The sequence below is a fragment of the Vitis vinifera genome, chromosome 18 (genome assembly GCF_030704535.1).
Source record: "Vitis vinifera cultivar Pinot Noir 40024 chromosome 18, ASM3070453v1".
Taxonomy (NCBI): Eukaryota; Viridiplantae; Streptophyta; class Magnoliopsida; order Vitales; family Vitaceae; genus Vitis; species Vitis vinifera.
In genome coordinates, this window is record NC_081822.1 from 10,226,946 (window position 1) to 10,239,780 (window position 12,835).

The window sequence follows — 12,835 nt, forward strand, 5'->3', positions numbered from 1 at the left end:
TAGAATAAATGAACCAATTTTATTTAAATTATAAAGTAAAAAACAACATGTGAATTAACTTTTATAAAGTGAAACTAAGTAGAAGAAACTAAATTAATAATAAAATGAATATTGATTTTTAATTCAATTGATTCAAGTATGGAGTTTTCCACAATCCAACTCAAGATATAAAAACAGAGAGAACAAAAGTTTTTTAAGTTAAGTGATCTTTGGGTTTTGAGATTCTTGACCGCTCGTGATCAACTTGAGCTTTATAACTCGAAATTGTATCTGAAACCTTTTTTTTTTTTAAATAGATTAATAAAATTATCAAATGAATAAGATTGATTATCAGTTTAAGGTTTGACTTTCTAACCATTTCTACTCCATATTGTTTTATTTTAAGACAAATAATGATAAGGAAAACCAAGATAACTAATAATCAATAGTTACCAAGAATCATTAGTATTAGATAATAACCTACCATCTCGTTCCATAAACTAACTCATAAGGATAGGACAAAAAAATTGATAAATTGTAACACAACCAGTAATTAATCTCATTATTCCAATAATTTACCCATCATTTCTATAACCTTAGGCTTTCATGCTTCAAGTCCCAAGTTGGCTTTTTAGCTTCTTATAGAGTAAAAATCCATAATTCAAATTAAAAGAAACTAAAAACAATATATTCAATAAAGAAGAAAATAAAGAAACCAAAGTTTTTGTCTTCTTCCCCACAAAAATGCCAAACTCCTGGGAAAATCCCTAAACCCTATAATTAAGAACGTTTATATAATATTATTAATGACCTAATATGTGACACACTCTCATTGGTCACTGATTCGAGCCAAAATATGTGCTTTAATGGCACATATTCGATAGGATTTGTACACTAAATGACACTCAAATCACCCAACTTGACCTAAATTGATGCTAAGGTCTTAGCTATGAGTTTAACTTGTATTTTAGAGATTTATCTCGAGTTCAATGGAAGAAAATAATGTAAGTTGAATCACTTTAGATTTTGAAAGATCAAGAAACTATTAAAAGAGGAAATAAGCAAGTCAAGACTTATAGACCATGAGGAAATGCAAGATGAGGATATCATAAGTTTGGGAGATGAGAAATGACCATTATGGAATAAGAAAGAAGGCAAGAAAACGTAGGAAATGACACATGAAACAAGATTCACTTGCGGGGAAATTTAAAACTCAAAATCTGGTGGTAACATATATCATTTCAAAGCTCAAGAAGTCAAGAGTCCAAGAATTTAAACAATGTACAAATCAAAGCTGAAAATGAAAAAGTTATGGTCATTTAAAGACAACTATGCAAAGCTGAAGGACAATTTCGAAATGATTTTGAAATTCAACTTATGAATTTGAAATCCAATTCGAAATGACTCCAATTTTGAATTCACCCACTAGCATTTTGATGTTTCGTCTCCTTTACATCGAGAATTTCATATAGGGCACTTCATCTGCCTTTAGTGGGTCTCACACGACTAGAAATCACCATTTTATTATTATTATTTTTAGTCATTTTTAGGTAATTATTTTGTAATGAGTGGTCAATGAGAGTGTGCCACATGTTAGGTAATTGATGATATTATATAAACTTTATTAGTTCTAGGATTTAAATATCTTAGATCATCTTCCAAGGAGTTTGACATTAAAGGTGGAAGAACACGAGAACTTTGATTTGTTTTTTTTTTTATTCTTTATTAAATATATTGTTTTTAGTTTCTTTGATTCAAATTATGGATTTTTACCCTATTATGGATTGTGAATGTGACATCACCCCCATGAGAGGCTAAAAAGCCAACTTGGGGCTTGAAACATGAAAACATAATGACTAGAAACTTATAAGAATAATAGGTAAATTATTGTAACAATGAAATTGATTATTGGTTGGATTACAATTTATCAATTTTTATCTTATCCTTGTGAGTTAGTTTAGGGAATGATACGTTGGGTTATTACCCGATACTAATGATTTTTGGTAACTATTGATCATTATTTATCATGGTCTTCTTTATCATTATTTGCCCCAAAACAAAGTTATAAGGAGTATGAAAAGTTAAAAAGCTAAATTTTAAACTAGTAATTAATCTCATTTATTTGATGGTATTAGGAATTTGTTTTAAAAAAAGAAAAATTACGTTTCAAATGCAATTTTGAGTTATATAATTCAAGTTGATCACTAGCAGCCAAGGATCTCGAAACCTTAAGATCATATTACTTAAAAGACTCTTGTTTTCTCTAGTTTCTATACCCTAAGTTGGATTGTGGAAAAACCCAAACTTGAATAAATCAAATTTAAAATCAATATTTATTTTGTTATTAATTTAATTTATTTTATATAGTTTCAATTTATTCACATATCGTTTTCCACTTCAAGATTCAAACAAAAACAATTCATTTACTCTAGTATTGACAAATCTCATAAGCTAGTCCCTGAGAATGATACATGGGATACTACAAAAGTTGTAGCAGTTTTTCTTTTATTTTTCTTAGTTAGAACTACTACGTATTAGGCTTAAGTATTTTGGTAAAATAGAGATTTATAGTCAATCACTTATTACAAGAAAAAGTCATAAACAACCTAAAAAGTTTCAAAAACTACGAGTTCTAAATGAGTACAAAGCATTTTGAATTGGATAAAGGCATTTGGAACTCATTTCGACGTGTCTAAGGGCTCAAATTCGATCACTAGTGGTTAAGTTCGAAATTTGGGTGAGTTCTAAGTCAATTTCAAACTCATAAGTGGAAAAAGGAGGTCAAATTCGAAATCGAGGGGTTGAGTTCAAAATGCACAATGAAATTCAAACTCAGCATTCTTTTCTATCCAGTTTGCTTCAAATGCGCATAACTTCCTCGTTTTGACTTTGATTTGCACACTATTTGAAGTGTTGGATTCTTGACTTCTAGATCTTCGAAATGATATACATATCTTGCCCAAAATAAACTTTGGGAATTGTTCCAAAATTTGCCTCTAGATCAGAGTATATGTTGCCACTGGATTTTGAGTTCCAAATTTCCATGCAAATTTTATGATTTTGCTTCATGCCTCATTGTCCATGTTTGTGTGCCTTCTTTCTTACTTCATAATGATCAACCCTCATTTCCCAAACTCATGACATCCTCGCATTGCATTTCCTTAAATTCCATGAGTCTTGACTCACTCAATTTCTCATTTAAACCTCTTGATATTTCAAAATCTAAAATGGTTTCAACTTGTACCCTTTTATTCCCTCAAACTTGAGATAAATGTTTGAAATAAAACTTAAACTTATAGCTAGGGCCTTAGCATTGATTTAAATTAAGTTAGGTGATTTTTGTGTCATTTGGTGCACAAATCATATTGAATATGTGCCATTGGAGCACATATGTTGGCTCTAATTAACCGTTTAACATCTTTTCTGATTTAGTCCCCAAAAAAGGTAGATGAAGCTTCTTACTATATAGATAATCTTTGATTTGCATTCTCTAAAAAGTAAAATTTGTACTATCAAACTTCTCCATTCCATGTGTTGAACCATCTTCGCTAACCATCGCTCTCAATTACAACAAAAAAACTATGATACTAGTTGTTAGGATTAAAACACCATAATCCTATTTTCAAAGGGACAATAAACGAATACGAAAAATTAAAATACAAGAACACATAAGATTTATAGTGGTTTACTCTCAATGTGAGAACTATGTCCACTTGCAATCGATGTAGAATTTCACTATGATGAAATGAAAATTACAAGAAAATAAAAAACGCCTCACCCTCTAGGTTTTTCTCTCTACATTTTTTCCATTTCTTTCAATTGCACTCAATCACTCAAAGTCAGTTATCCTAAACATAACAAAATTATGGTAGCCAAATTACATATTTAAAATCCTTAAAAGTACCCCAACTTAAAATGCCTTTAAAAAATTTCGTCAATTCACATACAACCCACATTTTGTCTCTGCATAGGATTAATCTGCATCAAGGCGAACATTGTTAAGAGAATAATTAAGCTTCACACATCTTAACATATTATCACTTCAAATAGTCAATATGTACGATTACATACTCAGATCACATAGCCCACTAAAAAAAAAGAAAACATAATTTCATAATAATACAAAAAACATGTAATAATAATATACAAATAAGTGAATTAGTTACTATTAAACACATAATAACAAACCATATAAAGAAAAATGAATCGATAACCGTACGAATAAATAATAATCAACAACACACAATGAGATACAACTAAAATAATGCTATAAACTTAATGTCAAAATCACACATAAAAGTTCAAAACTTAAGCAATATTCTTATTATAAATCTTGGAAAGGATTCTTTATACATTGGATAATAACTTTGAATAGAATGGTGAGTGAAAACTTTGATTAATATATTAGTTCCTTTTCTATTTTTTTTCTTCCTTCAAGAGGGAATAATGAGCTTAAAAAGATCTTTAAAGCATAACATAAATACATAGATGCCCGCTATATATGCAAGTAAATGTGATGTGGTAAAGCCTGAAATTTTCAAAATTTATAGAAATTTTTTTCGGTTGTCAAATTAAAGATAATCCTTGTATTAAACAAGCTCTCCTCTTTAATGAAGAGTCACACATAATTGAATTTCAATTGAAAAAAGAAAATTATGTATTTATTCTTCATCCTTATCTTCATGATCATTGGTTGTTGAGTCAAGAGTATTCTACTTATAAGTAGATAAGGTATTACAAATGGGAAATACCAAACTTCTCATGCATGCAAAATTTAGAAGAACTATATATACATATATATTTAGGGATTAGAACAAATAATTAAAGTGAATCTATTAACCATGGTTAAAATCATCATTTATGATAGTTTCATATAATCAAGATTTTCACAAATACTAAGGTCCTATTTGGTAACTGCTTTTAAAAACGGTACAAAAAAATAGTTTTTGAAAAATATTGTATGATGTTTTGTAAAACAAAAGTTTATTTGAAATCTGAAATGTTTTTAACATGTTTTTAATATTTTTTAAAATAATTTTTATATCTAGGGTTTTATTTTTAATCACCATATTATAATTATTTTTTTTTAAATAGTTATAAAAAAATTAAGTGAAAATAACTAAAAATATTATCTGAAAATATCATGTTTTTTATTATTGAGAACATAAAATAGAAAATAGTTTCCTAGCTATCCAATGCATTTTTTAATTTTTAATTTTAAAAAATAGAAAACCGTTTTCCAAAAGAGTCACCAAACTGAACCTAAAATTTTAAAAAAAAGAAGCTTATGACTAAAATTCTTATTGGTAAGACCACAATTTTGGCCTAGGGCTTGGCTCGTAAGGCCTTTCCAAGACCTTGAAAACTCCATCCAAATTGGAAGTCCCAAAACACCGTGGAACACACATGGATTAGGAAATATTGGTATGATTCTGTAACTTATTGTGCAGTATTTGGGAGACGACACAAGACACATAGAACTCTTGAAAACAAAATAGAAATCAGTTCTCCCAATCCAAGTGCTTTACAACTATAACCTTAAAATATGTGGAATAACAACCCAAGAAACCCTACAAAATCATATTCCTTTAAGAAACTCAAGGAAATACACGGCACTAATAAAACTTTATCACATTTTTTTTTTTAATCTTAATTGAACTTTTCTTTTGAGTTTACTTTTATCGAAGACTCCATGTAAATTTTAAAAGGGAAAGGCGGTTTCCAATAATTTAAAAAAATATATATATAAAATAACTTCAACTTTTATAAATATGATTTATCTCTATCAATTTAAAAATATTTTTAAATACATATATTTTTTTAATTATCTACTAAAACGACATTTTACTTGTCAAGTTAATAACATAATCGACAATTTATTTATTTTTTATCATGATAAATTTCAGATTAATAAAATAGGAAATTTTAAAAAATTAAAAATATAATTAAAGCTAAAAAAAATTTATAACTAAAAATATAAAAATAAAATATTAACTTTCGCTTCACTAAATCACATTAGTAGAAAACGTAGATTCAAGAAAAAATAGGAAATACAATAGAATTCAATATTTTATCTTTTCTAATTTTAAAGTTTTTTGGTTTTAATTGTATTTAATTTTTAATTTTTTGTTTTAATTGTATTTAATTTTAAAAAATATTAGTTTCAATTGTATTTTAAAATTTTTAAAATTTTTTATTTTATTGTTGATGACAACTACCAAAATTTTTATTCAATTTTATTTTTAAAAAAAATGATAAAGTAGATTTTTATAATATAGGATATAAAATCATTATTAATTAGAGAATGAAAAATTTTTATTTATCATTGGGGATGTTGGATAATTTTTTGTAAAATAATCTATATCTCATGTTTCATAATAAAAAAAATTATAATATATTTATTAGTGAGATAATTTTATTAAATTAAAATAATAAATTAATTTTTTGATAATTTTATTTAATATTATAAAATAAAATGATATTTTAAGAAATAAACATCTAATTTATAATATATATATATATAATGTTTTAAAATGTTTTTAAACGAATGAAGATATAATTGATTTATAAAAATTGAGGTTGTTCTTTCTATATTTTTTTAAATTAGCGAGTAAAAAATCGCTTTGTAAAATTATTTTTTATGAATTTTACTTTTTAGAAATTACAATATCCATGCAAAAAGCCAGAGGATGAGGTGGGATTTAGAATTTTGGAGGGTGAGATGGTGAAAGGATACGGAGGAAGCAAAACAAAGAATTCAGATTCAGCTGGTGGGCCGCGTCATGGGTGAGGCAGGGGCACGCACGCATTACGAGCACATCCAACGTATCACAGGTCGATTTTCTTGCCTCCCACTCACGGGCCCCCTTCCCGAGTTCATTCCAATCTTTTTGTTATATGTTTTGATCCTTAGAAATGATGAAAATGAACTTATCCCTTAAATTTTGTATTCCAGAACGCATATCAACCGCCTCCATGTCTGCAATCTGCATAACCTAATGCATGGGTACTGGTGTAAAAACTAAAAACCTAAAACTTCGTATATTGGGAAACGTGGATTTGACCAATAAGGATAGAATGCCTACCACCACGACGTCGTTTGGTACGATGGATTGCTTGACAAGTTGGGTTTTTCCATTTGCAAATTTCGGCGCTGTACACACCTGCCAATTTCTGTACCTCAACCTCAATGGAAACCAAAGCTCCGTCCAATCTCGCTTCTTCGCAAAACCCTAAATCCTCAATTACAAAATCAGTAAGCAATAACAGAGACTTCTTGAACCACCTGGAAGCTTACCTCGCAAAGAGAGATGGAGTCGACAAGCTTCTAAAGATCTCCAGGTACGCCACCAGGATCATCCTCGCTTCCTCGCTCCTCCCCGAAACCTTGACCCTAAATCGCCGACTCAAGAGCTTTGAGTCCAGCGTCGGTGTGAGTCGCAAAGCCTTCAGACTAGGCAAATTCGTTCAAGATTTGAACGCATTAAGAAACACGTGTTTCGATTCGAAAGAAGATGTGATCCTCTCCATCATTGCCTACGGAGGCGAGGGTTTGTACATGTTTATCGAACAATTCGTGTGGTTTGTTAAATCGGGTTTGATCGACGCCAAGCACTCGCGTAATTTGCAGAAGATCAGTGCTTGGGCCGAGTTCGTTGGGTACATAGGGAGTATCTCGTTGAAAATTAGGGATTTGAAGCGGATCAATGAAGACGAGTCGCGCTTGCTGTCGACCATCGAGATTTCGATTTCCCGAGGACTTAAGTACGACGAGGAAGCGAAAAAGATTCAAAAAATGAAGGAGAAAAGGTTGATGAAGAGACTGTCAATTGTTCAAGATTTGGCCGACGGGTTAATGGCGTTGGCGGATATTCGGGACGGAAAGGGGCGGCTTTCAGGGCCGCTTCTGATGTCATCTGCTGGGCTTTTATCTGCACTTATAAGTGCTCATAAGAATTGGCTGTCTTGCTGACACTAATTATGGTTTGATAAGGTATGATTCTTTGGGCCTCTGTCTTTCTTATTGAATTATGAATTCAGTCTAGCTAGTGTATTCAAACTATTTAGTAGGGAGAGCAAGTGAAAGCTCTCCTACTGTCAGTGTAGGAGATAGAATGTGAACCCACAAAATTTATTCTCTTATGTTTGTTATAATTCTAATGAGGAATAAAATCATACACAAGCAGTGGTTCAAATATAACTTTGTTTGTCAATATGTTTGTGACTCTCATTGGTATACTCTCATTTATCTTTGCTATAAATGGAGAGTTCTAGGTTTCTTTATGGGCAACTCATGTTCACACTCAATCCATTCTAGTAATTATATCAATGTCAATCTTTCTGAATTTTAATGTACTTCTGGGTATCCGTAGCAGATATACTAAGAGTGAATGGTCCCTTGTTTAAGGCCCAACTGGTTTTGAAGACCTTGAGGATTAGACCATTTCACAAAATAAGTGAGATAGAACTGGGCTATATAGTTTATAACAAGATGAATTCAAGTATTGGGGAGGATACAACAATAAATTAGCTTTCAAGAAAGCCCAATTCAATGTTAGATGAACCATGCCAAGGTCTAGCTTGAGGATTATGACTCATTTGTGATATCCAAGTTGCATGTACGTGATATCTAATATAATAAGGAACTGACAATGTATATGCAGACATCTTTTAAAGTCATGAAGGACCATTAACCTAAAATGGATAATATCTATATGTTGGGAGTATGCCATTACAAATGGTATTATAATTGAGCCAATCCCTAAGCTCGATGTGGGTCTATGTCTATTGGGACCACAAGGCATTTTGTCTATTTGGCATGATGTTATGTTTGCATGAGGGAACACATGGATTCCTTTTAACTATGTAGACGACTTTTAAAGCCATGAGAGTTCATTAGGCTCAAAACGGACAACATTTACACATGCCAATATCTACATGGAAGGGAGTAGAGCTGGTAAGAAATTATAAGCCTATTGAGGAAGGCCCTTACTCTACTCATTGGAATCTTGGTAGTAACTGTATTGGCCACATTGTGCAGAGGAGGATTTAAAAATCCGGATTCCTCCTTCTAAGAGTAAAATAGTGATTCATTTACCCTGTGGACCAAACATATAATACTTCCAAGATCAAGGACAGCGAAATCCAGCTTTTGTTCCCATACTTTCTTTAGCCTTAACCAGAAGATTCTATACCATTGGATTTTAAAAATGATCCCCGGTAAGGGGTCCTAATCCTCTTTATAGTTTGACTTGATAAGGTAACTATTTTCTCTCTGCTCCATCTTAGCCTCATGATGGGGTCATTGATCCATCCATTTCCTCCTCTGCCAATGGATCATTCACATCAAGGGTGATCTCCAAATGGTCTATGAATGGTCTTCCATTACTGCCCTCTGGTTTTCTCCCTAACTTCTCGGAGAGCTGGAATGCATTATAGTTAGAGAAAATGATAGGGATTACTACAGAGAATCAATTATGTGCTGGCAGTACTTTCATAGGTATACTTTTCATGCTTCAGGAATCTCAAGCTCACTGAATCCTGTCATTTTTTTTTATCCAAATATGCTAGCATCAGAATGTTGAGTGATTCCAAGTGTTTTAGCTTTTCCCATGAACATTTACAACCTTAAGAGACATTCTTCCGCATTGACCTACCACTTACTGGATGAGCCATTTTTTCAATTAAATCTGAGCGTAGGAGTTTCCAATATCTCTCTAAATGGTTGATGAGAAAAGTGTGCTATAAGATGAAATGCTTTGAAGAGTTAAAGAAAAAAAAGGCATATATCCGAGGATATTGTCAAATAGGTGAACCTTTCAAACTCAATACTACTAGAAAAAAAAGCTAATGCTTAGGGTATTTTACTTGTTAATGATATTTTATGTTGATGCTTTCAAATGTGATTTTTATCAGTGTCTTACTACTATCAAGATATATGATAATCTTATAGTGAGGAATCGTGAAACTTAATAAGCATCATCATTTTCAATGTTGACACCTGAAAAAACTTTGCTTAGAAGGAACGCATCTTTATATACTTTAAACATTGAGGAAATTTCTATAATGAATATTCTTTATAATGTAACCCACAAGTCTTATGAATTTAAAAAAGAAAACAAAAAAAAGGAAAAAAGTTGTCTTTCAAGAATCAAGGTTACTTTGTGACACCAATAATCCTAATAATAGGCATAACATTAATAAGAATAATATTAGTTGTAATAATAATAATATAATAAGAGTACTAATCTTTTTTAGGGGTCCCATCGAAGAAAGAACAAACTCTAAAATAGTGAATTTATGGAACTCATCTTTATACTGGGACTCATCTTTATCACCCTTCTTTGTCTTCCAATAAAATTAGATCATTAAAAAACGTAGTTTATAACCCCTATTCCTTTTTTCCATTTCACTTCTATTGTTTGTTTGGGTTTGTAATCAATGGAAGTGGAAAAGCGGTCAGATGATACTTTATCTAATAATTGTACAAGGAAGGCAATAGGTTATAGAAAAAAAGAGTGGATAAATAAAGGAATTCTTGAGTGGATCAAGAATAAAATTTTTGAGTCGGTATGGATAAAAGATCTTCTTATGTTATACTATTCAATTCTCGACGATGAATCAATTTGATAGCTCAGATATTGTTATTCATGATATTGATCCGATTCAATATCATCGAGATGTAATTCATCCCATTGAATTTACATTACAGGCGAAAGATTTATCATCTCTATGGGATTAAATCCTGAGTTATTGCGGAAAAAAAAAATGAAACGATGATATTATGGAAGTAAATATTCTCGCATTTATTGCTACTGCACTGTTCATTCTAGTTCCTACTGCTTTTTTACTTATCATTTACATAAAAACAGTTAGTCAAAATAATTAATTTGAATGAAACTCAACTTCTTAGTCCTTATCAATAATTGAAGAAATAAAATGAAAAGGATTCCCTTCCAATTTAGTGTCATAAATGAAATGAGCGGACTAGGATCAACAGTATTAGTATTCTAATAGATAGATAGACCAGATAAATCTTTCTACCAATCTATCTGTTATTCTATTATATTTACTATATTCCATTCCAATTTAGTGTCTTAAATGAAATGAGCGGACTAGGATCAACAGTATTAGTATTCTAAATTCTAATAGATAGATAGATTGGATAAATCTTTCTATCAGTCTATCTATTATGCTATTATATTTACTATTATATTTATGTTATTTAAAGTTGTACGGTATAACATCTTAATAAATAAAATTTGTTGAATTTTTTTTTTTTTGACTAGTAGTATCTTGAGCAATATAATATTGATAATATATAATAAGTCATAATATTATTAATAATAATAATAATAACAACAACAACAGTAATATAAAATTAAAATAAAATTATATTTAAAACAAAAATAAAAACTAAAATTTAAAAACAAAAAAAGAAAGAAATGTTAACTTGCTTAGAATATATTAGTCATTTATATTCATTTTCTTTTCTTTCTCATTTTTTTTCCGCTCAAACCCACGTTCCCAAAAATAATGATGGATTTTTTGAGTGGGAACCAATAGTTTTGTTTTAATTTATATTCATATTTTTAATTTCATTCCTGTTATCTTATTTTATTTATTTTTATATTTCTTGATTATTATTTTAATTCTAGATTCTAGTTATGTTGTTGAATGTAACTATTGAGTTTATACAAAAATAAAATGTTCTAATAATGGAAGTTGACCGGGAAAATGACAAGTGTTAAGTTTTTATTGAAATTTGAGAATTAAGGAAATATTTTTCTTTTTATTTATTCTTTTTCAAGTAATGACAAAGCATTATCTAAGAATAATAGTAAGAGGGTACATGAGATGAGTTGTGTTTGGGTGATGTTGCTTTCATAATTTAATATCTTATTATTAGGAAATTGTTTTTTATAATCATGGATTTTAATTTTTTATTAATCATTAATTTAAATGAATCATTTAAAATGAAATTTATTATCACGGACTTCTATATTTTTTAATAATTTATAAATTAAAATTTATTATCATAACTTAAAATCTTTGAGAATGTCAACATTTTAATGTTTAAAAACAAGTTTTTTTAATAATAAATATGTTATCATATTGGATAAAGCTCAAACAACACATGCATTTATTTTTTATAGTCATCTATACTTTTAGTTTTTTGTATATCATTATTTGAAATAAATTTTTTAAATTGAAATTTATTATTAATCATATAAACTTTTAGTTTTCTTAATCATTATTTTTTTAAAATAATATCAAAATTTATTATAGTAATTTTAAAGATCTCATTAGTTGAATATTAATAATTTAATATTTAAAAATAATTTTTTTTCACTTCTAAATAATAAATATGTTGTCATGATATAAAAGTTGAAAAGACTTACATTGATTTTTTATTTTTTTGATTGGATACATTGATTTTTTATAATCATCTAGACTTTTACTTTTCTACTAATTATTACTTGAAATAAATTCTTTTAAATCGGAATTTATTATTATGACTCTTGGAATCATCGTTCATAAAATATTAATAATTGATGTTTGCAAATTAGTTTTTAACTACTTCAAATAAATTCTTGAAAATAAAATTTATTATAATAATTCTAGAGATCAATGATATTTAATGTTTCAAAATTAATTTTAACTATTAAGTTATAATATTTAACATTGATTTATATGATATTGCTTCATAATCGTGTATTTTCAATGGAATTATTTGTATTGATATGAATTTTAAACCATCACCTTATTTATTAATAATAATTATTCTTGGAGAAATTAAATTAATATGCCATCTTGAGCTGGAAGTGATAATGCTTTCAAAAGGTAATTAGTGGTT

General features: G+C 29.1%; 1 protein-coding gene across 1 annotated transcript; it reads left to right on the forward strand.

Annotated features, from left to right (window-relative positions):
• Nucleotides 1–6,709: 6,709 nt before the first annotated feature.
• On the forward strand, nucleotides 6,710–10,734 carry LOC100243820 (peroxisomal membrane protein 11A). The gene is made up of 2 exons (XM_002281697.4): nucleotides 6,710–6,813; nucleotides 6,935–10,734. The coding sequence occupies exon 2, from the start codon at nucleotides 7,169–7,171 to the stop codon at nucleotides 7,949–7,951; it is 783 nt and encodes a 260-aa protein (XP_002281733.1). The 5' UTR covers nucleotides 6,710–6,813; nucleotides 6,935–7,168; the 3' UTR covers nucleotides 7,952–10,734.
• The last annotated feature ends 2,101 nt before the right edge of the window (nucleotides 10,735–12,835 follow it).